General features: G+C 38.1%; 1 protein-coding gene across 1 annotated transcript; it reads left to right on the top strand.

Moving 5' to 3' along the window:
- The first annotated feature begins 1,178 nt into the window (after nt 1-1,178).
- Nucleotides 1,179-25,805, top strand: LOC142543222 (protein VACUOLELESS1). Its single transcript, XM_075650343.1, has 15 exons — nt 1,179-2,131; nt 2,695-2,985; nt 4,069-4,208; nt 5,575-5,680; nt 5,758-5,850; nt 10,165-10,254; nt 10,986-11,099; nt 17,244-17,351; nt 17,431-17,504; nt 17,603-17,657; nt 17,831-18,012; nt 24,232-24,361; nt 24,522-24,624; nt 25,094-25,191; nt 25,304-25,805. The coding sequence occupies exons 1-15, from the start codon at nt 1,355-1,357 to the stop codon at nt 25,466-25,468; spliced, it is 2,526 nt and encodes an 841-aa protein (XP_075506458.1). The 5' UTR covers nt 1,179-1,354; the 3' UTR covers nt 25,469-25,805.
- Nucleotides 25,806-26,432: the final 627 nt, after the last annotated feature.

The raw sequence follows: 26,432 nt of genomic DNA, 5'->3' as shown, positions 1-26,432 counted from the left end.
CTTATAAATTGTGCTTTAAATAGGGTAGTCATTCTTTCAGCTATCTCACTAAGAAAATCTTCGGCTAAGACTGACTCTTTATTTCTGTCGAAGTCATGTCTCAAGAGATTTTAACTGATCCCATCAGAATCATTTCTAAAAGTTTAATGAATAATTCTTTGTTCATATCAAGTGTGCCTGCTGCGATTCTCATAGCTGATGTCTAGTTATCTATGAGATCTTCTCTGTTTTTGAAATCCAGTATAATCACATAAAGATGTATTGGTTCTAGTGTTTGGTGCAAGGGAATTTGATTTCTCTTTGACCTTGTTTCCACTGGGTATGCTTCTCTACCTATTTGGAAATCTGCTTGCGGTCTCTCATATTTGTATTATGAAATCCCACAATTTCCTTTAGTGGTTCATGGGAAGATGACCAAATTTTTTAGAGAGGTTCGCTTCCTGTTGTATTTATCTTCAGATCTACGACCTTGAAATTCGTAAAAGACTCTACAATATTTTGAAGATCTTCTAGACCAATTCTTTCTATAAATGTGTTTATTTCTATCATAGCCTTAAAATGCTGCAAGTTTGTAAGATCAGATTGCTTATTTTTCTTCGTTAGTTAAAGGTTTTGGCAAATCACTGACCTTCTCTCTTTGGTGTAATAACGGTTCAGTACCAAAGGATGATGGTAACATTCCTTTCGAGATCCATTTACTAGAACTTGTTTGTTGTTCTAGAGTTTAATTTTTTTTTAAAATATCATTTTTTTTCAAAGAATTTTTTTTTTTGTTTTTCAAGAATTTCCTCGATTTTATGAGATACATATATATCTGATTGTCATAGTTATATACCGTCTTTTAGATCTCTAAGATCTCTAGAGAGCTTAGAAGAATTCGAGACTATTTCTAAAACCTATTATTTTAAATCATAAATTTATCTTAGAACTCTAAGTTGTTCTTTTTTGCACCTAATGACTAACATTAGTTAGCTTTTATTATAAATATTCCAAAATATTGAATAAATCATATAAATATTTAATATTGAACATATATTTTTTTAGAAAATATCATTTTCAAATATTTATTTACACATAATAATATAAACATTATATGTTTGAAATAAAATACAAGACTCTTGAAGCATCTATGACAATTTAATTCAATTTTTTGTTTATTTTTTAACAACCAAATTTAGCCTAATAATTGCCTCCCACTCTTGATTTTTCTTTTTCTTTCTCGTTTCTTCTGAACTCCATTTTATTCTAGCTTTTAAACTCCTTCGTTTTTGAACCAATCGAAATATTTATGGCATGATTCTTTTTCGCAGATCCATTGATTTGATTTGATTCTTACAAGAATAATCTTTTCATTATGGTCGGCGTCGCGTTGGCGGCGGAGTGGCAGGTTCTCTACAACCGGTACTATCGCAAGCCGGAGCTCTACCAGATGCAATGGAGGCATGTCGACCTCACGCGCAATAAAATTGCCTGTGCTCCTTTCGGCGGCCCGATCGCGGCCATCCGAGACGACACCAAGATCGTGCAGCTCTACGCAGAGTCCGCCCTACGCAAGCTCCGCATCTATACCTCTTCGGGCATTCTCATCTCGGAGGCCATCTGGAAAAACCCGGGTGGTCGTCTTATCGGCATGTCCTGGACCGATGACCTAACCCTGATTTGCATCACTCAAAACGGCACCGTTTACTCATACAACATCCACGCGGAGTTACTCAGTACTTCCTCATTAGGAAAGGAGTGTTTCGACAACAGCGTCGTTGATTGCGTGTTTTGGGGAAATGGCGTGGTGTGCATTAATGAGGCATTCGAGATTTTTGCAGTGCCGGAGTTTAAGACTCCAACTACTGTGGTCAAAATGGCAGATTGTGGTTTGGAGGAGCTGCCGCTTTGCATGGCTGTAATCGAGCCGCAGTATAGAAATTCGGGTGATGTGGAGGTTTTGTTGGGAGTTGGGGATCACGTGCTGTCCGTGGAAGAGGATGGAGTGCAGGAATTGGGAGCAGGAGTGGGGCCACTGCAGAAGATGGTGGTCTCCAGAAAAGGGGAGTTCGTAGCATCGTTCACGCATGATGGAAGGCTTCTGGTCATGTCCTCTGATTTTTCTAATGTTATTATTGAATACGCTTCTGAGGTAAAGGCTTGTAACTACTCAATTGTCTATTTGAATTCTGTAGGCTGCTATTTGCATCCATTTTCTGCTTGATGGATAATGGTGTTGAAATGATTTGATACACCCTTTGAGTTGCAACTGTATATTATACTTTTTTTTGTACGCTGATGATATTGTTTACATAGTTATCTAAATGAATGAGCTGATTCTGGCTTGCTTTTCCACCTTAGGATATTTATTGATCTCTGTGTTAGCAGTTGAATCATACACTCTGGAATTACTCCTAATCACCTTCTCTCGAAGAGCAGCTTCATGTTAAAGTAACACAATTGTATTCCATTTACTCAGCCTTTAACTATGAGATTTCATCTCCATGTGAAATAGAGTTCCTTTTTTCTGCTTGATCGATGAACACAAGTTGTTGCTTCTTTTCAGAGAGGAACATAAGGGAAAAATTATGTTACACAGTTACACTGAACGATTATCTCTGGCATAAGTCATACTCCTTTGCATCTTGTAGCTCTTCTTGGGACACTTCAAATTGCATGATTTGTCATCTAAATTTTTTTTGAATTTGTGCATAGTCAGCGCTTCCTCCTGACCAACTAGCTTGGTGCGGAATGGACAGTGTCTTACTTTGCTGGGATGACATGTTATTGATGGTGGGCCCTTATGGCGATCCAGTACGTTACATCTACGATGAGCCAATAATTTTGATCCCAGAATGTGATGGTGTGCGAATACTTTCTAATACTAGTATGGAGTTTCTGCATCGAGTCCCAGACTCTACGGTTTCTATTTTTCAGATTGGGAGCACCTTACCCTCTGCTTTGTTATATGATGCTCTGGATCATTTTGACCGGAGAAGTGCCAAGGTAGTCTTCCTCTAATCATGTACTTTAAAATTTTATTTCTCCTGGCGTCATTTGGATACACTTCATCATGTTGTCCTGATATTATGGTCTGGAAGCCACATCTTCTTTACCTGTAGTCCTGTTGCATCTGTTATTTGTTCAGTATCACATGCTAGGCATTATCTACCTTTCAATTTCTCCTTATTCTGCATGGTCAATGAAACTTATTTTTGGGACCTAACCGTAGCTTATAAACACCGCCACAATATGTGTTACCCTTATGTGGAGATGCATATTTCTTTTGAATAATTAGAACATTTACTCATGGTTTTTGTGAAAAGCAGAAGACATGTAATGCAATGCAGTATTCTGTTCTTTCATCGCTTTTCATTGAATAGATTTGTGCAGTTTGTCCCTAGTTCAAGGTAATGAAAGCTATGGGTCTGGAGATACTATCCAATAACACCCTGAAGATCCATTATGCAGTGTATTTAGTTTATATTTCAACTTTTAATGTTTACTCATGTTCAATGCATTGACCATAGCTTTAATTGGCTACATCATCCTTCATGCACTGCTGACTTAACAGTCATGGTTGACAGCTTTTATGTGCATTATTCATTCCATCTACGAAGCCTTTTTCCTTGGGAGTTCTGTCAATGAAATATATTTGAAATCCTCGAGAATGAGCCTTATCATCTTGAAATTTCTGGATGACCATAGGCATTAAACTTAGAAGTAATTGAATGTTGAGCTAGTAGGTGTAAGGAATTGATAGCTATAAAAATAGAGATATGAGAAAAATGACTTCTCTACTAATTCCATGAGTATAGTACACGTTATATAGGCCACAACTGATACTTCTTCTTCAAAAAAATCAAAGAAAAAAATATTAGCCTACCTTTTTTAAAAGATTAAAATTATCCTCTCAATTATAATCAAAACACAAAAATATCATTGAATTTTTACTAAATCATAAAATATTCTTGATTGATTTTATCTACAATGGTGATTGGAAGAAAAGTTAATGAGATAAAATAACAGAAGTTTTTTGAATTTAATTTAATGTTAATACGAGAATACTGACGTTCAATAATATGGCAGGCCGATGAAAATTTAAGATTGATCCGCTCTTCTTTGCCAGAAGCTGTTGAGGCTTGTGTCGATGCTGCTGGTTATGAATTTGATATTTCTCAACAACGAATGCTACTGAGAGCTGCGAGCTATGGGCAAGCTTTTTGCAGGTTTGTATATTATGTTCTTTGATTGAGGTGGTCAGCATGAAGTATTGAACCATATCATGCCGAAATACAAGGTCACTTACTGGAGTATGGCGCAACATTTGTTGGTGAATAACAGTTTAATGGCATTTCTTTGTTACGAAATGAATATAGTGCAGTTTAAATGTTGTGGAAGGCATGTTTAATAAACTGGAGATTTGTTAAATTTTGACTAGTAAAAAGGCGATATTGTCCTTCATCCACAAATAGAAAGGCTAAAGCTCTCTTGCCGTTCTATCTTGATATTGAGATAGAATCGTCACCTTTTTATTTACGTAATTGGAGAAGGGTCCTTTAAATTTATGACATTCTCTCTACATTTATATAAACCATGAACTTCGTTGACTAAAAACACATAATGCAACACATTGCACAATTCTCCTTTAATAAATGTCGGTGGTTTTTTAAAATTCGAATTTATGTGAGGTCATTGAACTAATAATCACAGTAGTACAGTTGCAGCATGTGTGTTGTTACTGGAGGCATGGTAAAATCAAAGCACTATCTTAAACTGGGATTATAAGCTCTGTATGATCTTTGATAAACAATTTTCGCTTGCATTTTAATCTTATCGTGACTGATGTTTTTTCAAATTTTATCATCTGCTATGCGATGTTTATTTTTGGGTAAAAGCTGAATCGTTCGACTTCATTTTCACCGTGTAGTGTATTTTTTCCGTTTCAGATGGGATTAAAATTATTGGGATGGTTGTCCATAAATTTAGCAGTTAAATTATTTTAATGCTATGGTTGGTGATCTGTGTTCATTTCTGTGGCTTCTCCACCGTGACCTCTGTAAGGAAAACATTTTGAAATGGGAAGTTTACGGTCCCATGAATTTTATGCTTTTAATTTTCTTGGCTATTGAAACTTCTAATACTAATATTCTTCAATCTGAAGTACTGTAAGAGCAACAAGCTCTTTTTTAAGTTCACCAGCAGTTGTAACATGATAAAGCGTACATGTACTGAATTACATTATGTGCAAGATAACAACTTTCATGGATCGATTTCTCCAGTTGCGATACTCCAAGTATTAGATTATGGTAGATGAGATTCTTTGAAATCAATTTGCTTATCTTCCTGTGCTAACAAATTGCAAATGAGTGAAAGGATGAGTAACTTAACCGCCAAGAGGCCTGATCATCTCTTGGAACATGGGTTGCTGCAGCATTTCTTCTGCACATGAAATTCAACTTGTTCTTATTTGATTTTCTTTCTTGTAAAATCTCTTCAACATCTCCAGTTTTGCAGTTTAATAAATTTTAATTTTTCTCAAAAGAATATTGTTTTCTGATTTTCCTGGTAATGATATCCAGTTGGCTTTGACAGCCATTTTCAACATGACCGAATTCAAGAGACTTGTAAAATGTTACGAGTATTAAATGCTGTGCGCCATGTTGAGATCGGTATTCCTCTTAGTATTCAGCAATACAAGGTCTTAACTTCTGTCCTCTTTATTTTTTAAGTTTCAATCACTGATTACCATGTTGAGATTGCTCTCTATTTTTGCAGTTGCTTACACCAACTATTCTGATTAACCGTCTGATTAATGCTCATAAACACCTTCTAGCTTTGCGTATATCAGCATACCTTGGCATGAATCAAGTAAGTTGGTCTTTTGACATTTCTTTCTTCTATATAAGAAGTAAAAGATTCCTGATCTGTTCATGGTTGTTCCTCATTTATCTGGCAGAAAGGTCTTAGGATATAGTAATTTCTTTTCCTGACTTTATGTATCATTGATATTTCTTCGTTCAGTGACGTTGATTTACATTACTTTCAGCCAAACAAAGCGACAAGTCAGGCGATTTTGCTTCTGTAAGTTACCAGATTTTCTTAGCATGAGAACTTGGAAGATAAAAAATTTAGAGTTACTAGAGCAAAGACAATACATAGAAAATTGAAGTTTAGCAAACCTTCAAGTCTCTAGGATCATTTTTATAGAAAAATGACATTTTTATAGAAAAATGAGGGGGATTGATAGAGATTTATTGCATAGTATACAAGTAGGAGGATCAAAGTGGAGAAGAGCATTCGGTATTTTATTTAATCATAAGGTGTCCCTGAAACTCAAATGGAAGTTTTATAGAATAGTGGTTACATCTGTTGTGTCATATGGATCCGAATGTTGTGCAGGAAAGTGGACACTAACAAAAGATTAGAGTCATAAAAATGTTGATGCTCAGGTGGATGTGCGGACGTACAATAATAGATAGACTAAGAAACGAGTATATTAGAGAAAAAGTTGGCATTACATATATCGATGTAAAATTGATAGAGACACGCATGAGATGGTATGGAAACATTCAAATGAAACCAATAGAGACTCTAGTTAAGAGATGCCAGACCATGACTAGCACCCTATGTAGCACGGATATCCTAATATTTTTTTTGAAGTATCGGATACGGATACGACACGCATATATGCGTGTCGGATACCACAAAATCCGTATCGTTGACTTTGTTTAGGGTTGACTAGCCGGATACGTTTTGGACACGGCGAGGACACGCCATCGATACGACATTGATACGTTTTTCGGATACGTTTGGGCAAAATTGCAGATATTTAAAAGTTTTAGGGGTTAATTAAAAAAAATTAAAATTTCTAGGGACTAAAGAAAAATTTAAAATAAATTTGGATGGGCTTTTAAATCCCTAAATACATTTGTCCGTCTCTTTCATTCCATTTTTATAATTTTTACTTTTCAATATTAAATTTATATAAATATAAATATATATAATATTTATATATATTTTAATGATTGTCGTATCCTAGCCGTATCGTGTCTAATATTTTCAAAATTTGACGTGTCGCCGTATCTGTATCGTATTCGATACGATACTCGTACTCGTATCCATACAACATAGCTAGCACCCATATTAATAGACGAAGAGTAAGTCAAAAAAAGACTTGAATAATAACGATTAAGGCATGATATGCATTATCTGAATATAAATGAAGATATAATAGGAGATAGAGCACAATAGCATAGGAAGATCCATAAACCCGACCCCATTTGGTGGGATAAAGGCTTGTGTGGTGGTGTTGTTGAGAACATCGATGAGTTCATTGCAGTATTTTCATGAAAGTTGCAAGGACTGTGTCTTAGAGTTGTGGCTAAGTGTTGTCTCTACTTTTGACTCCATTTATCTTGTGATTACGAGTGGAGAAATTCTGATTGAATGTTAATTTCTTATGGAAAATTCTAGCAAAATATTGATTGGATATGGGAATCATGGTTTCCCTTATTTTAGGATTCTGAACTCTCTATTTTCATTATTAAAGGATTCTGAATTTTCTTTCGTTTAATGAAAAAAGGATTTGGAATTTACCATATCTCTAGGATTCCTAGGAATTTAAATATAATCCTGTAAGCTCTATCATTTTCAGGGCAGAATTAAGAAGAAAATAGAAGGGGAAAAATATTTTCTTCCTACTAAGTAGTCAAAGAGATCTCAGGTTCTCTCGATAATTCGAGTCTCCAGACCTCACGGCACAATAGGTCTCCAACAGAGGGAACATAGCTGCACATTACCCTAAGACCATATCCAGAAGTTGGGTCTATAACAGATTGACCATGTATCAGGAAGATAAACTCACTAGGGAACAAAGAATGCGCGAGATGGCTTCTCAACTGTAGGGACTCTCGCTTAGCATGTCCAGCCATACGATCTAAAACAAGGGAAGACAGAATAGGAAGAGCAGCAACAGGGGCTCACAAGGATCCACTGCGAGGAATCCAGGAACCTGAAGAAGGAGAAATCCTCAAGTATGTTCCTCAATATTCGAAGTTGGACTGTTTGAGGTATGGTGGCCAAATTGGCCCGTTAAGGTGGATCAATCTGTGAACACTTCTTGCGACACCAACATATATCCGAGAATGAAAAGGTGGAATTAGCTTCTTTTCACTTGGAAGGCAAAACTCAATTGTGGTTCTTAAAATTAGAACAAGATCGACCGGACTTACAATGGGTAGAATTCAAGTCCCAATGTAATCTTCGCCTTCAGCCCCTCTATCTGCAGCTAGAAACTGGGAGAATTATTAAAACTGCGCCAAACAGGAACAGTGGAGGAATATCAACACTAATTTAAACAGCTTGCTTGTAGAGCAAGCTCTCACACCAGTAAGCAAGAAGCCCAGATCCTTACAAGCAAGGCTCTCACACCAGTAAGCAAGAAGCCCAGATCCTTCTCAGCTACTTACAAGAGAAGACTGCAGTCGAATCGAGATGCAAAACCCCTAGGACCTGATCAACGTCATAAGCTTGCAAGGCTCTATGAGAGGAGAATGGGGGAACAAGGCATGGTGAAATAAATAACTGACCCTCTATAGCCACCATGGTGAAGAAATGAAATAGACAAGAAATGGAAGAAAGAAGGAAAAAGGGGCTATGGTACAATTGTGATGAGGTCTACACTATAGAAAGCAACTATTTTGGCTTGAAGGCATTGAAGGAACGACGAGCAAGGAAAAGGAGGATGCGACCCCATGGCCGTAACATTACCAGTTATTCGTGTTTGCGGACTAGCACGATCATCAAGGAGGAAAAGATGTTATGGAAAATTCTGACAAAAAACTAATTAGATAGGGGAATCATGGTTTTCCTTTTAGATGAAAATAAATTTGGGATTATTCAAATCTCTATGATTCTAATCCAAATCTCTATGATTCTCAGCGGTTCAATTTCAATTTAATTTTGTACGCTCTAAAATTTATGCTTCATAGAGCAGAATTAATATGAATAAAAGCAGTATAATATTTTCTTCCAACTAAGTGTTTAAAGAGATCTGAGGATCTCTCATTAATTCAAGCCTCTGCCCTAACTACACCATAGGTCTCCCTGGGACATAAAAACAAAGAAAACAGTTCAATTCAGCCGCACATTACCCCATGAACAGATCCAGAAGTCGGGATCATGACAATTTTAGTGTGTTTCACTCAAATTTTACATTTTTGATTGGGTTGTCAACCTGTAGTCTGAAAGATGGATCAGAAGGATGCTCTATTCTCCAATTATACATTTCTATTCATTTATTAATAAATTTTGTTTCCTACAAAAGGAAAGGTACTGACTTGTACTTCTTGCTTTCTTGACTCTTGTTAGGTAACTGGTAATAGGTAACTGGTCAAACGTTGTTCAGTAAATGGCTATAACAATGAACGTGGACACAAAGAAAGTCGTGTAATGGGGAAAATGACAAACTAATTATTGATTAATTTTCCTTATTTTCAAGTCAACGTTGTGTAAATACCAATAAGAATAGAAAGAATGCAACTTGGGTTATGAATGCAGCCAGTAGACTGCAACTAGTAGTTTTTTTATGCTGCCCGGGATATCAAGGATTTTCTTTTGTTAGATATCTCCTTTTTGGGTTACATACATGTTTTCACAATGCATGTTACCCATGCCCATGTATACTAGAAGACGATGTTTATTTTCCCTTTTCAATTATGAAGTCCATGATGCTCTAGTTTCCCCCCTAAATTTACTGCTTATATTGTTCTTATTCATTCGAAAAAGCTTTTTTGAATTGCTGTTATGCAATGTGCTGCCATTATCAACTGGATGCTTCTGCTGAAAGCAGCTTAACATTGGCAATTGTAGTGCTAAGAGTGATATATTATAGAGAAGATGTGGAGTAATAGTGAAGGAAAATGTCTATTCTCAACAAAAATGAGATGCAGTTCTTTATGTTACTTCTATTTACTGCTAGATAGTTCTGTTCTCTTCAAACAATATAATAATCTTGAAGGAAATGAGATTAGATTCTTTTCCATGAAGATGAAATGCAGTTCCTGTAACTTCTATGTGTATAAATAAACAGCAGGGGGGAGACACATTTACTTTTTTGCTTGATTTTATTGGTACCACCATTATTTTTGCGCGAAGTCATTCTATTGTTCTGGCTCTGTGTAGGAAGTCGTGGTGATGCATTGGGCCTGTACAAAGATAACTGCATCTTTAGCGATATCTGATGCAAGTCTCCTACGAATGTTGCTTGACAAGGTTAGTTTTAATGGATCTCTTGTAAGGGGTTTGTGCATAGTACCAAACCTTCTCAATTCCAGGTGACCATGTAATTTCTGTTAGTTTTGATTTTTTTTCCAGACTGGTGTTTGTTGTTCGACATCATTTTTGAGTCAGTTGAGAGGTTATACTGTTAGAATTCATCTCCCCTCTTAACTCTCTAGACATGAACTGTGGCGTGACTCTGTTTTGTGAATTTTTTTGTTAGCCCTTGAATATCTTGCCACTTTTAAACCCATTCCGTTGCAGTTTTCGACTTCCCAGTGTCAAATGACTTTTCGTTCTTGTAGATGACACAAATTCTAATCCCCCGGTTCTCTCTCAATGTCTGTCTTCTAATGGTGTGGTAAAAAAATTATTTATTGAACCGACTCAAATTAGTTGTTATAATTATTGGTTCCCCCCAGCGCTCGGAGAATCTTTATTTGGGTTTTGAGCTGGACTCTGTATTCAAATGCTGCTGAACCAGTGCCAAACATAATGTAATTTACATTTGGTCTTTCATCTGACTGCTAAAGAACGGAACCCATCTGTAACAGCCAAGTTTAATAAGATAATCATTTAGTTATAGTCTAGATTTCTAATGACATTTGTGGTTTGTTCGATTAAAAGTTTCCAGTAAATAGATTAATCCCTTAGTTAAACTCTTCTACTTGCTCTTGTTGCATAAATAACTCCATGCCTGAGATATTAGTTGTGGAATTTTTCAGCTCAAGATATGCAAAGGCATATCATATGCAGCTGTTGCTGCACACGCTGATAAAAGTGGTCGTAGAAAGTTAGCTGCTATGCTAGTTGAAGATGAGCCGCATTCATCCAAACAGGTATCATTGTGTTTGTTCACCCCATTCCTTTGTGTTTTTATTATTTCGTGACAGTGAATTATTTGTGATCCGTGATACTTCTTTACTGGAGAAGTAAATAAAACTAATTTTGAGGAGTAGCTACAAGTTGATTGGAAATTTAATATTAAAATTGGTTAACTTTGAGTGATGAAAGGCTATGGAAAAATGATCTCCGGAATACATAATTAAAAAGAGCCCTAGAGAGAGAAATTTAAAATGCTCTCTCCTCACCTTCGCTCCATAGATCCCTTCCCGTTTTCTATCGGTGTTTCTCACTTTCTGAAGATCGACGATCGCACCTACCTCCCGTCACCGGCGCCGGACGTACCGCCGGCGGCCCTCTACCCTTTTTCCTCTCTTTCTCTTTTCTTTGCCCTATACGCGCTAGTCATTTTCTTCTACACGGGAGTGCTTTCTCGCTGGAGGGCTTCTGTCTTCAGGCGCCTGTATCTGTTCCAAAAATCAGATTCCTTCCTTCTCCGGTGTCCTGTCCTAGGGTCGACATTGGTGATTCTTGTCCGGACCTAGTATTGAATCTTAGTCGCTGAGTTTTGCTTGTATCAGTATTACTGTTATTCAATTCCTCCGAGAGTCTTTCACGGTGTTCTGCTTAAATTTCGAATAGCCGACTTTCATAAACAGAATGTATAGAAGGAGCAGTAAGAGGTCACTTCTCGTAGCCAGGCCATTAGTCTGAGATGAAGTTGTCAAGATTGAACAAAAAGTATTCACACTAAGGTTGGGCACTGGAGGATTCTCGATTTGGTGGTCTGAAAAAATGAGGAACGCTAGCTATATGCTCGATCTTGATCGAGAAGAGGCACGCTGGATTAGCTTAAAACTCATGGACTTCGCCAATTCTCCATCTTCATGCTCGGATTTCTATTGCTTTAGAGGCAGAAAAACTGTCTTTATCATGCAGAGAGTTTCAAACAAGCGAGGTTGCTTCCTAGAGGTGTCCAAATTTAACAAGCTGGGCAGAAAACAGATTACCATAGTGCCTAGTGGCTACAACTCAGGGGGCTGGAAAAGCATTTCCTTTAGCTTGGTAAAGCTACTGACAGGTAATTGCCATAAGAAGGTTAAAATAAATCTGCATCATGGTAATGCTCCAGAGAGGCACAAACTAGCACACCTGACCGATACTAAGAATGATATTCAGAACGAGAGGGAGCTTCGCCGAGGGCCGCTGAAGGAAATAGAGGATAATGGCAGGAAAAGGATGGAGATGAACTTGCAAGAAGCACTTATTGTTACTAAAGGAAGGGTCAACATTTCCTGGGAACGTGTTCAGATTGCTCTCGGTGAATCTGTTAACAAAAAGGTTGTAATATTTCCGTTCCAAGCCAATGAAGCCGTGTGGTGGCCCTCATATCCGTCAGAATATTCTTGTTTTCTAAAACTGAGAAGAGGATTCTTCAATGGAGGGGTGTCTTTGGCCTTCGAGGAGTGGAAACCAAACATTAACTCGGCAGACTCGGTTTACGATTGCTGCAATAGTTGGGTTAGTATCTTCATCTTACCTTGGAACCTGTGTTGGCCTGAGACTTTTAAAGCTATCGGGGTCGTTGTGGGGGTTTGTTGGACATTAGCGCGGACACACTATTATTCAGAGATCTTATGGCAGCCAAGATCAAGGTCAAAGGTACCGAAGGTGGATTTATTCGAAGTAGAATGAAGATTCCTCTGGTCGGGGGGACCAAAGTTATTCGAATTCGGGTTGATTCATTCGATCTATCAGCTTGCGAGAACTATGAACGACAATCATACGCCCAGGTTGTTGTCAAGGGCAAGCGGACTTTGGCAGGGTGGGGTAATTCAAATATTCACAGAAAACTAGAAGACGCTACGGAAGATACCAGCTGCCCTATGAATGGGGCAATTGTATCGGAGGCTATGCGAGAACAAGAAAGAATCACAGAAGACAGGGGGAAGGGCGATGGAAATGGAAGCAGCGGGGATTCGACAAAACAACGGCAGATTTTTGATGCATCGAAGACTCAACATTCCCAGGCAGACGAACGAAGGGCGACATCGGCACCTCCAATGGGGGGGAAAGTCTTGAGAAGAATTGTCCCTAAACAAGTTCAAGAATTCAGCAGCTCTACCATTCATTCAATGTCAAACGTTGAGGCTGTGGAACGAGAAAAAAGTATAGGGGCCGAAGGCAAAAATACCCTATTGCCTACTTATGGGAAATCTTATAGCAGAAAACATTTCAGAATTATCAATGAAGGAAAGGATGTCCCTCAAGATGGTGGGCTACATAATTTCGGTCTGTTGAACAAGAGTAAATTAGTAAGTTGGGGGAGCTCGAGTTGGATGATAGAGAAGAAACGATGTTCAATGACTCTCAAGAAGAAGTGTTGGAGGTTGGTTCTGATTCCTCCGACACCGACAGCCAACTCTCATGTCAATCAGAGTCTTCAGCTCACATAGTTGAAGAAGTGGTGGATCTCAGGGGGCTGTTTGCACAACCCCCGAGAATTTTGCAAGATACCGGGTCATATCAACTTGGAAACGCGACAACCTTTAGTGGGAGAGGTACTATCCTGCATCCATTCTTCATTTCTTACTCATTCTTTCAAGCTTCATTTTAATCTCTCTGGGTCGTTCTCTGTTCTAGGATTGTCTAGTGGTTTCTTAGGTGGAGGGCTAATTAGGGAAGATGAAAAGCTGGGTTTAGAGAGATCAATTTCCAAAGGGATTGAGGAGAAGAATACGACTTGTGCTGAAAGTGAGCTTCCGAGTGTGAATTTGGAATACAAGTGTGGGGAAGGGGGCAAGAAGGCAAATGGTGTTCTATGCAGAGAGTTAAACAGATTGAAGTGCGGGATTAACTACGAAAAATGCTCCACTTCGAAGGGCTCAAATGTTTTGTCATGAAAATATGCTCTTGGAACATTAGAGGGGGAAGGGCAGTAAGAAGGCGGGAACTTGTTCGCACTGTGATACGTAGGTAAAGCCGAATATCGTAGTGATCCTAGAAACGAAAAAAATGGTGGATAATCGATTCGTTGCAAGTTTGTGAAAGTCAAGATTCGTTGATTGGGTATATTTAACGGCTTTAGGGACATCTGGGGTATTATCATGATGTGGGATCCTAGAGTGGTGGCGGTCAGTGACAATCTGATAGGGGAATTTTCGGTTTCGATTGAGATTCGACGGAATGATGATATCAATGGTGGTTCTCAGCAATTTATGGACCGTGCAAGCCAAGAGATGGGGAGAGATTTTGGGATGAATTGGCGGGTTTGAAATCTATATGTGGTGACAGGTGGTGCTTGGGAGGAGATTTTAATGTGGTTAGAAACACGGGAGAAAATATGAATACCCTTTCAAACACTGCCAGTATGTCATGTTTCGACACTTTGATCGGGGAATCGGGATTGCATGATTCCGCCATTACTTAACGCAAAGTACACCTGGTCTAATTTTAGGGTCAACTCGATATGCAGCTGTTTAGACAGATATCTATTCTCCGGGGGATGAATGTACATTTTCCTTACTTTCAGACAAACGGTGTGACCCAGAATTAATTCAGACCACTATCCAGTATTATTTGATACGACTAAACTCAGTTGGGGTTCTGCGCCATTCAGGTTCGAGAATGCTTAGCTGTCCCACAAAAATTTTAAAGAATCAATCTTGTCATGGTGGAATAAAAGGGTCGATCAGGGGTGGGAAATCTATAAGTTTATGAAGGAACTTAAAGGAGTTAAAGTGGAGGTTTTAAAATGGAATAGAGGTCTTCGGAGATGTGGGATTTAGATACACGGAGCTAGCTAACAAAATTAAAGAGTTGGACGAATTAGAAGCCAAGGGAACTTGGTCGGACATTCTTCGTGAGGAGAGAAAGACGGCTAGATGTGAATTGGAAGTTTTGTCACTTAGAATGTACCAAATGGATAATCAAAAAGCTAAAATCAGATGGCTGAAGGATGGGGATCAGAATTCAAAATTTTTCACGTTTAAATGAATAATCGAAGGAGCAGATCGATGATAGATAAGGTGGAACGGGAGGATGGGTCTGTGGTTACGGAGGAGAGTCAGATTGAAGAAACAATCATCAGCTATTACAAAAATCTTTATAGGAAATCGGACGGCAAGGGGGAGGATTCGAAGGATTGGAATGAAGTCCTTTAGCTAGGCTTGAAGCTGAGGAGTTGGAGATACCATTTGACGAAGAGGACATTAAAAAAGCAGTGTTTGAGAGTGATGGATCCAAAGCACCAGGGCCGGACGAGTTTACAATGGCTTTCTATAAAAAATGTTGGGATATGGTTAAAGCAGATTTAATGAATGTTTTCGCTGAATTTTATCATGCAGGCATTGTCAATGGCATTACCAACGAAACTTACATTTGCCTTAGCCCAAAGAAATAGGAAACGATCAATGTTAAAGACTTTAGACCTATCAGTTTGATAATAATTGTGTACAAGATATTGGCTAAAGTCTTAACAAACAGGTAGAAGAAAGTATTGAGTCTTACAATAGCCGAGAACCAGTGCCTTTATTCAAGGGAGACAGATCACTGATTGTTGTCTTATTGCGAACGATATAGTAGAAGAATGCAGAAAGAAATAGAAGAAAGGGTTGGTGCTCAAAGTCGATTTGGAAAAGGCATACGATAATGTTGATTGGAGGTTTCTGGACTTTGTGCTACAAAAGAAAGAGTTTGGTGTTAGATGGAGGATGTGGATCAAGGTGTGCAACTCCAATGTTTCTTTCTCAATTTTTATTAATGGACGACCATGGGGAAATTTAAAGGTGAGAGAGGTCTAAGGCAAGGGAACCTATTATCCCCTTTTCTCTTCAACCTAGTGATCGATGGACGGGGGCATTTGGTAGACAGGGTAAGATAGCGAATGAGGTGAGAGGGCTAGAAGTAGGGAGAGAGATGATTGAAATTTCACACATTCAATTCGCGGATGACACTTTGTTCTTTGTCCAATCTGAGAGGCATTTCATGGCTTTGGTGGAAATTTTAAATTCCTTCAGCCTCAAATCGGGGCTGAAAATCAACTTGGAAAAAAACGTTTTGCTGGGAATTAATTTTACGGAAGAAGAGGCCGAAGGGTTGGCGTTAGCATGGGGTGTATAGAGGATAAATGGCCAATAAAGTATCTCGGGCCACGATTTTTGGGAACCTGTGATAATCAAAATGTCCAAGAAACTGGCAAGCTGGAAAAAGACGTTTTTATCAAAGGGAGGTCGACTTACGGTGATAACGTCGGTGTTAAGTGCAATGCCAACATATTTTATGTCTCTATTTAAAGTGCCAATTCGTGTGGCAAAAAAATGGAAAAATTAACGAGGGATTTTCTGTGTGACGGAGCCGATGGGGGTGCTTACTGTCATGTAGTAGCTTGGGATCAAGTTTGTAAACCAATAGACAGGGGGGGCTGGGCTTGAGGAATATTCGTTTGAGGAATAAGGCACTCCTGGTGGAGAATGGAGATGTTAAGTGGAAAGGGCTCTTTGTGGAAAAAGGTCATCAAGAGCATATACGACATACAAGATAATGGGTGGGACGTGGGATTGGCCAGGACCTCGACATTTAGAAGCCCTTGGAAATTTACCTTGCGCTTGTACACGGCTTTTCATCGGTTAATTAGGGTGGTGCTCAAAGGGGGTAATCTCATACGGTTTTGGGTGGGATGTGCGCTTTAGAAGAGATTTAAATGAGCTCGAATTGAGAGACGAGATCTGGGAAATAATCAAATTCAGAGTTGCCAGTTGGTCGCCTAGGTTGCCAGAGTTTAGTCACCTATTCATATCAGATATAGTTAGGTATTGGAAATTTATTTACAGCTAAAAATTGAGTAGAAGTCCGCCCTTTTGTAACTTTTTCTACTATTATAATAAAATTATCGTTTCATATTAAAAAAAAAAAAAGAAAGGCTATGGAAAAATGGGTTAAATAAAGAACTAGTTTCTTTGTTTCTTTTTTCTTTTTTTAAAGTTTTAAGATAGATTTCCAACTAGTTTCTTTGTTTCTCTTTTTTTTTTTAAGTTTTAAGATAGATTTCCATTTCTTTAATGATGTCATTTGAAATTGAAGTAATATAAGTTTTTCTCTTTTTAGGATAATTTGTACGACTATTAATGTTCTCTCTTCAGATTCCTCTGTTGCTCAGCATTGGAGAAGAAGATAATGCACTCATGAAGGCTACTGAAAGTGGCGATACCGATCTTGTTTATCTTGTCCTGTTTCATATGTGGCAGAAGGTTTGTGATGATGAAATCTACAAGATTGCAGTCTCTTCATTCTTGAGGATAATTAATTGATTAACACTTGATTTTGCAGAAACTACCCCTTGAGTTTTTTGGAACAATACAAGCCAGACCACTTGCACGTGATTTGTTCGTGACTTATGCACGGTAGAAATGCTGCTCATTTTCCAAAGAAACCTCGAATACAGGGTTATTTTGTAACAACCATTGATAATGTAGCATATGTTTTCTAACACTTTTTCCAGGTTTTACAAGCACGAATTCTTGAAGGACTTCTTTCTTTCCACCGGGCAACTCCAGGTAAATTCAAATTGACTTGTGTCGTATGGTCTCATCCTGTCTTAGTTATGTGTGATGTCTACTCCAAATATATTGATGTGATAATACTTGAAAGAATTAACAACCAGTAAATTAATATGCTCAAAATTCTCATCTTTCTCTTCACTCTTATAGAAGATTTTTTGACTTCGCAGGATGTAGCTTTTCTATTGTGGAAAGAGTCTTGGGAACTAGCGAAGAATCCAATGGCAAGCAAGGGATCCCCTCTTCATGGTCCACGTATTAAATTAATTGAAAAGGCCCAAAATCTATTTGCAGAAACAAAGGAACACACATTTGAGTCTAAGGCAGCGGAGGAACATGCAAAATTGTTGAGGTAATCATTGTATCTGTTATTTGTTAGCATTGAATATTCGATTAATGGTCTGTTTAGCTCCTGCTATTACCTCCTCGGATCTTCTAGATCTTTTTAATCCTTTTCAGAAATTACATCGTATTTGAAAATCATTCACTTAAGTACTAAATAAGTCCCTTGTTATAATTCTCTTAATGATTGCTTTAGTAATTGAAAATTACTTCTTCCCTGGTGTCATTTTTCCTCGCTAAATGTAAATGGCATGTTCTATTTCATGAACGTCTAAAAGCTTGGTACTCTAGTTATGGGACATAGTATACACTTTGAGTGAACTATAGAACTTGTGAGATTTATGAAGAGAGCGTGGAGGTGAGAATCACTTTATTTCACTTCATAATAAAAGCTGAATACAAAGCTATATTTATAGAATGCAGAAAACCTAAGGCTAACAATCTAATCTATCCAAATATTTAAATTACAAAGAAAGGATAAAAGATTTAAACATAAACAGCTTATCCGATATGATCTTATCAAATCCTTATAGGATTCTAATCTAATCTTCAACACTCCCCCTCAAGTTGGGTTGTAAATGTTGATCATACCCAACTTGGATACCAAGTTTTCAAAGATTGGTCGGTATAAGGCCTTAGTTAGAATGTCTGCAACTTGTGCGTGGCTGGGGACGTAACAGATTTTCAAAGTCCTTTTCTCGAGCTTTTCACTTATGAAATGACGATCGACTTCAACGTGCTTAGTTCGATCATGATGGACTGGATTCTTGGCAATACTTATCGCCGCTTGGTTGTCACACATCAGTTCTACCACTTGGTGTCCTCTTACTTTCAGTTCTGCCAATAACCTTTGTATCCATATGCCTTCGCATGTACCATTGGCCAAGGACCAAAACTCGGCTTCTGCATTGTTTCTTGCTACCACAGGTTGTTTCTTGCTCCGCCATGTTACAAGGTTTCCCCATACGAATGAGCAATACCCAGATGTGGATCCTCTGTCAGTGGAAGATCCTGCCCAATCAGCGTCACTGTATACCTGTATGTTTCTTAGAGCTGTCTTTTGGAAGCATAGTCCCTTTCTAGGGGATCCTTTGAGGTACTTCAATATACGAAAAACGGCATCCATATGTTCTTCAGTTGGATTGTTCATGAATTGGCTAACAACACTTACAACAAATCCAATGTCAGGTCTTGTGTGAGATAGGTATATCAGTTTGCCCACTAATCTCTGGTATCGTCCTTTGTCGATCATTGGACTTTCCTCATTCTTTCCAAGTTTTATATTTGGATCCATTGAAGTATCAACCGGCTTGCATCCCAACATCTCAGTCTCTTTCTAAAGGTCAAGGACATATTTTCTCTCAGAAATAAAAATTCCATGTTTTGATCTGGTCACTTCCATTCCCAAGAAATATTTCAACTGCCCTAGATCCTTCATCTCGAATTCTTTTGAGAGTAGTGTCTTGACTTGAGTGATGTCTTCTTCATGGTTCCCATTAATTATAATATCGTCAACATATACGATGATAACAAAAATCCTGTCTGGGTTGGAATGCTTGACAAACATAGTGTGATCTGATTGGCACTGTGTGTATCCACTTTCTTTCAATACGTTCATGAACTTGTGGAACCAAGTTCTGGGAGACTGCTTTAAACCATAAAGAGATTTCTTTAGCCGATAGACTTTATTGGCCGTTGTCTTGAAATCGAATCCAGGTGGAATACACATGTAGATCTTCTCTTCCAAATCCCCATTTAAGAAGGCATTTTTGACATCAAGTTGATATAGGGGCCAGTCTAAATTTGCAGCAATAGATAGGAGTACACGAACCATATTTAGCATGGCGACAGGTGCAAATGTCTCTTGATAATCAATCCCATATGTCTTGAGTAAACCCTTTTGCTACTAGTCTTGCTTTATATCGTTCAGCGCTCCCATCAGCCTTATGTTTGATTGTGAAAATCCACTTGCAACCAACAGTTCGTTTTCCAGGATGGAGTTCTGTGATCTGCCAAGTGTTATTCTTCTCAAGAGCATGTATTTCATCAAAAGCCGCGGCCCTCCATTGTGGATGTTCAAGGGCTTCAGTGATGTTTGATGGGACCTGTACTTGGTCTAAATTCACAAGAAAAGCTCGATATGCAGGAGACAATAGATCAAGAGAGACAAAATTACTTATAGGATATTGGGTGCATGATCTGATTCCTTTTCTTAATGCAATTGGTCTATCATCAATATCATGTGAGTTGGAGATTGGCGTACCTTGATTGTTTTCCCGAGTATCTGGGATTGAGGAAGCGCTCTTGGTTTGCTGATTGTGTGTTTGGCCTTGAGGAGACTTCCTACGTGTATAAACATGATCAAAGGGGAGAATTTGGGAATGATTTGGTGGGATAGTGTTTATTGGGTCTCGATCATCAATATGTATTTGTATAGGATCCAGATTCTGTAGGTCATTAATCACCTGCTCCCCCTGAGCTGAGGAAGATGGAAAAAATGGTTCAGACTCATTGAAGGTGACATCCATGGTATTGTAAATTTTTTTTGTGGTCGAGGAATAACATTTGTATCCCTTTTGATTGGATGAATAACGCAGGAATATGCATTTTACTGAACGTGGGTCAAGTTTGCTTCTATGCTGAGAATGAATATGCACAAACGATGCACACCAAAGAGTCTCAAAGGAAGATTGTGAAGTAAGTGTGAGTTAGGATAGATGCTGAGGAGAGATTGAATAGGTGTTTGGAACTTAAGGACTCTAGAAGGCATATGATTTATGAGGTATGTGGGTGTGAGGACAGCCTCACCCCAGAAATGGTGAGGAACAGTATGTGTGAACAATAAAGAACGAGCCACCTCAAGGAGATGGCGATTTTTTCTTTCTGCGACACCATTTTGTTGAGGTGTATCAACGCAAGAGCTTTGATGAATAATTCCCCGAGTGGTTAGGTAGTCTCCAAGAACTATGTTAAAAAAATCCCGAGCCCGATCAGTTCGTAAAATTTGGATATCAGTTGAGAATTGTGTATGTATCATGGCGGAGAATGTTTTAAAAATTGTAGACGTCTCACTTTTGTCTTTCATGAGAAAAACCCAAGACAGACGAGTATGATCATCAACAAATAATAGGAACCATCGAGTACCCGTAATGTTTTTGACACGAGAAGGACCCCAAATATCGCTATGTATTAGAGAAAAGGGTTTTGATGGTGTATATGTTTGTGGTTTGAACGATGTGCGAGTATGTTTTGAAAATTGACAAACATCACAATGAGGTAAATGAGAAGTGTCGTTATTCACTAATGATGGAAATAGTTTCTTGAGATACAAAAAATTTGGATGACCTAGGCGATAGTGCCATAACAAAAATTCGTTCTCTCTAAAAGATTGGACTGCGGAAGTATGATGGCCAGAGGCATTGGAAGATATGGACTCTAAGGGCGACTTCATCTTTAATAGGTAGAGACCTGCCAAACACTCAGCATTGCCAATCGTCCTCCCCGATTCCAGGTCCTGAAAAACACATGAGTCATTCGAAAATATTGTAGAGCAATGTAAGTTCTTGTTCAAGGCACTGACGGACAACAAATTACAATGAAGTGCGGGAACGAATAATACGTTATGTCAGCATATTTCTGGGGATAACTAAATTGAACCCGAACCAAGTACTTTTGTAGTACTTTTGTACAAGAACCATTTGCTACTCGAACTGATTGAGAGACCCGTAAGAGGCTGTATGATGTGAACATTTGCAATTGGCTGGACATATGGTCTGAAGCACCAGAATCTACTATCCAGTAACTCGATAAATCAGTCTGTGAAATAAGTGTAAGGGGAATATCACCTGGAATAGCTGTGCTACCTGTTCCGATGACAGGAGATGGGGATGACATCGTATGCTGGGAGAAAAATTTCTGGAGAACATCCAATTGTTCCTTGGTGAAAGGCGCTGTTGTAGATGAAGGCTGCTCAGAGACAACGTTGTGAGCGCAACGTTCTCTGGCTGGTTTCCAATCCACTGGTTTCCCATGTATCTTCCAGCAACTATCGATATTGTGAGTTGATTTCTTGCAAAATTCACACCAAGGAGGTCCCGGGATCATTTTTCCTTTTGTGTTGTTTGGAGGCTGTCCGTGACGAAATCCTTGGTGGGCCGTAACATTAGTAGTTGATGAGTTATTTTGGCGTTGAACAACAAGGGCAGAGCTATCAGATGATTGTGGTGATGAGACCAGCATCACTTTGCGTCGACTTTCCTCCTAGCGTACCACTGAGAAAGATGCGCGGAGGTTAGGCAGTGGGTTTGTGCTGAGGATTCTGCCTTGGACGTCATCGAAGTTATTATTGAGGCCCATGAGGAACTTGAAGACTCGTTTGTTTTGATAAATGATTTGAACAGCTTCTCGTCTTTGGAGCATTTCCAATCATGCGTCTCGGTCAAGTCGATGGTTGCCAATTGCGAGTAAGAGTAGAAAAATACTCGGTCACTGTGGAGTCTTCTTGTCGGAGATCGTGTACAGCCGATTCAATTGCAAAACGTTCAGCTGTATTGTCGCTGCAGGAGTAGGATTCACGGGCAGCGTCCCAAATCTCCGAGGCAGAAGGATAAAGAAGAAAATTCTCCCCTAATCTCAGGGATCATTGAATTGATTAACCACGCCATGACTTGATTGTTTTCAGCCTTCCACGTCTTGTAGTTTGGATCGGTGGATTCGGGGCGTGTTGCGGAACCCGTGAGGAAGTCTTCTTTCCCTCGGCCGCATACGTACATGAATACGGACCGTGACCAAGGTAAGAAATTCTTGCCATTAAGTTTATGGCAGGTGATTGAGAGGGGCGAAACGTCGCTTATGAGTTGAGGAGTGGGTGCTGGAGTTGTGGATTCTGAAGTAGAGGCCATCCCAGATTTCGTCCCGTATTTTGTCATTGATCAACCGCCGCTCGCTCTGATACCATGTGAGATTTATGAAGAGAGTGTGGAGGTGAGAATCACTTTATTTCACTTCATAATAAAAGCTGAATACAAACCTATATTTATAGAATGCAGAAAACGATATGATCTTTTCAAATCCTTATAGGATTCTAATCTAATCTTCAACAGAACTAATTGGGATGAACATGGGTCGGCTTTGGCTTGGGATCCGAGAACTAACCCATTAAAAATTATGAAAGACCCATACTTGTCGGATCCGTTTAAAGACTTAACCCATTAAAAATTATGAAGGACCCATACTCGTCGGATCCGTTTAAATCTAAACCCGGACATCGCCATGATCCATACTTAAAAGTTTATGGTTTGACTTAGATCTGTCAATTATGTTTACAATAGTTTTTGATAATTTTTTATTTTTAACTAATATATTTATGACAAAAAAATTAGATCAAGTTTGATTTATAGTTTTTTTAGAATAAAACTGATATAATCAAATTAATTATCTAGTAGCTTTTGTTTGACCAGGATATTTTTGATAGGATTCTTCTTTCTGATTAAATATAACATTTTATAAATAATTACCTACAAATAAATCATTTTTTTAAGAAAAAATAGATAAAATATTTATGTAATTTTTTTAAATGATATAGTTTGATATATTTTCAAAAAAGTAGAATGGGTATTATAATTTTTTTACCTATACATATTTGATATATTTGTTATATAATATAATATAATTGTTAAACATGATGGGTACAGGTGGAGCCGTATATGACGTGCTACTCGATCCAAACCTGTCTCTGTAAAAAATTTATACCTGTTATCTGACGTGATACAGGTTTAAGTTACCCAATCCGCCCCAATAGATTGGGGACCCAGATCCATTGCCATTTCTAAGAATTATTACGCTGATGACGGAAAGATTATTTGCGAAGGATAAAAATAATCTACTACCATTTTGTAGACTTTGCAGCAGTCGGTTTTGGAAATTGGAAACCATCGGTTCATCCCAATTCTACTTCTTACTCGGCAGTAGCATATGCTTATTTCAATCACATTTTCATATGAATCTGGATACTTTATGGTTGTTCTCTTGGTTTTTTACTGACAAAGTGTTTCGAGAATGAGGTCTCTGTCTCGTTTCTTCTTTCCTTTCACCCTCTGCCCCCTCCCTCCCTCTCCTAACATCCCATTGTTATGGTTCTCTTGATTTGTACATCATATGAGTTATCATAAAATATGCATCTAGCGATCTCATTTAGCTGCTATTACCGACCCTTCGCAATCAACTGCAGGATTCAACATGAATTAGAGGTGACTACTAAACAGGCAATTTTTGTGGATTCCAGTATCAGTGACACGATTCGCACTTGTATTGTCCTGGGAAATCATCGGGCTGCCATGAAAGTTAAAACTGAATTTAAGGTACATTAAATTTCAGTCATTTCTCATACTTAATAGATATTCACAAGTACATAAGAAGGGCATTACCCCTAACCATTCTTTAATTTTTTTGTTTTCAATGATTTTATGCTATTTTCATTTTTTGGACTATCATTTTAAAATTGTTGTGAACGTGACACAGGTTTCAGAGAAGAGGTGGTATTGGCTTAAAGTCTTTGCTTTGGCAACAATCCGTGATTGGGAGGCACTCGAAAAATTTTCAAAAGAGAAAAGGCCACCTATTGGTTAGTCTATATTCAATATTTTTGGGCAAGTTTCTGTGTACTTGGTTGTTTCCAATAACTTGTTTCGGTTGCGCCTACATGAAACTTTGATTTGTTTTAACTTACTTTTCTGATCAAGCATCCCCATGAGGTAGATGTAGACATATTACCGAGTACAGTCCATTATATTTCCCTCGACTCTCATTTTTACCTTTTAATATGGGTTTTCATGTAAACTATTTCTCTCTGTTCACATATGAAATGTTTACTCACTATGCCTTAAAACCATGAGAGATGCCCTCTGAAGTTCAGTTTGTCTGGTCATCGTTTAATTTGCAGTTTTGTGGTTATTTTCCTTCCCACATTTATTTTTCCAATGTGTATAAGGACAGACGATAATTATACTAGACAGGAGCATAAGATACTTTTGGCAGTCCGTGGAGAGACCATTATTTCATTGTTTTATCTTTTCCCCTATTGTCACCTTTAGGTTACCGGCCGTTTGTGGAGGCATGTATCGATGCAGGTGAGAAAGCTGAAGCTCTTAAATATATTCCAAAACTTGCTGATCCCAGAGAGAAAGCCGAGGTAAAATAGCTAATTTTTTGATAGCTGGATTTATATCTATTTCATATCTTCTGCGAGCAAAGAATGTTTTATTCTTGTTTAAATGCATCAATTTTCTCTAAATACTGAACAGGCTTATGCTAGAATTGGGATGGCCAAGGAAGCTGCAGATGCCGCATCCCAGACAAAAGATAGCGAACTGCTAGGCCGTTTGAAACTTACTTTTTCTCAAAATAACGCTGCTTCCTCAATTTTTGATACTCTGAGAGACCGGTTATCCTTCCAAAGCATCTCTTAATATTTGCTTTACCATCCGTGCAATGATTATTATTGTATTTGTTGGTGTTGTGCTCAAGAATGCAAGAATAATTAGTGGGACTCGGGCAGTTTGTTCTCGTGTGAGGTAACATGATTTGTGAAAAGCCAGCCTTCAGCTATTATTTTTCGTCTTCGTCTTTTTATTTTCTCGCCGATTTCATCCTTACACGGGGAGCAGTTGGTCTTTTAATTTTCTGAATTCGTTGTGGTGTTGTATGTATGCTTGGCCCTGCATTTTTTCCATTTCTCTTATATCATGGTTCTTTCTTAATGGCACCATATGCAGTAATTTATTCTGAGAGGTATTTTGACTTGTATATGCTAAGCTTTGCTTTGATTCTCTTTTGAAACGCAATAGTAATTTATAAAATGTTGGAGAGGATCGTTCAAACTTGTTAGCCGATACCTGAGCCCGTCGACCTGACTTGACTACACGAGGTGGATCAAGCATAAGATTTTGCTAGTTGAGCTTTGATGTTAGGGCCTTCTGATGAGCTTGAGCTTTAATCCAAACTCGAAATTTTCATCTTTTGGATATTTTATATTGGTAGTTAATTAATGTAATTATGATAAATGTAAAACTATTTTCAGGTGCTTTGAAAATTTATTTAATATACAATTCTAAATGTATGCAAATGTTTTGTTGAATGAAGAATTTGATATAGTAATTTGCATATTGTGGTAAATTCTGAGAAATTAAAAAAGTGAGTAGTGACATAGTATAACGCCGGTACGAAGTTGGCTTAAGAATAGGGATAAAACAACGGAGGAGATTAAAAATGTTGATATCGAGGAATGTTGATTCCAATTTTTCTCAACATGATTCCTTTTAAAGGGAAATATATATTGATTAATTTTAAATGTAACGTAGTTTGGAAGTACATTGAATTTTATATAATTTGACTATTTTTTTAATTAAATATTATTTGAGTTTTATCAATCTA

The sequence above is a fragment of the Primulina tabacum genome, chromosome 4 (genome assembly GCF_025594145.1).
Source record: "Primulina tabacum isolate GXHZ01 chromosome 4, ASM2559414v2, whole genome shotgun sequence".
Lineage (NCBI taxonomy): Eukaryota > Viridiplantae > Streptophyta > Magnoliopsida > Lamiales > Gesneriaceae > Primulina > Primulina tabacum.
Note: the sequence above shows the minus strand (reverse complement) of the source record. Positions and strands in the feature narration are given on the sequence as shown.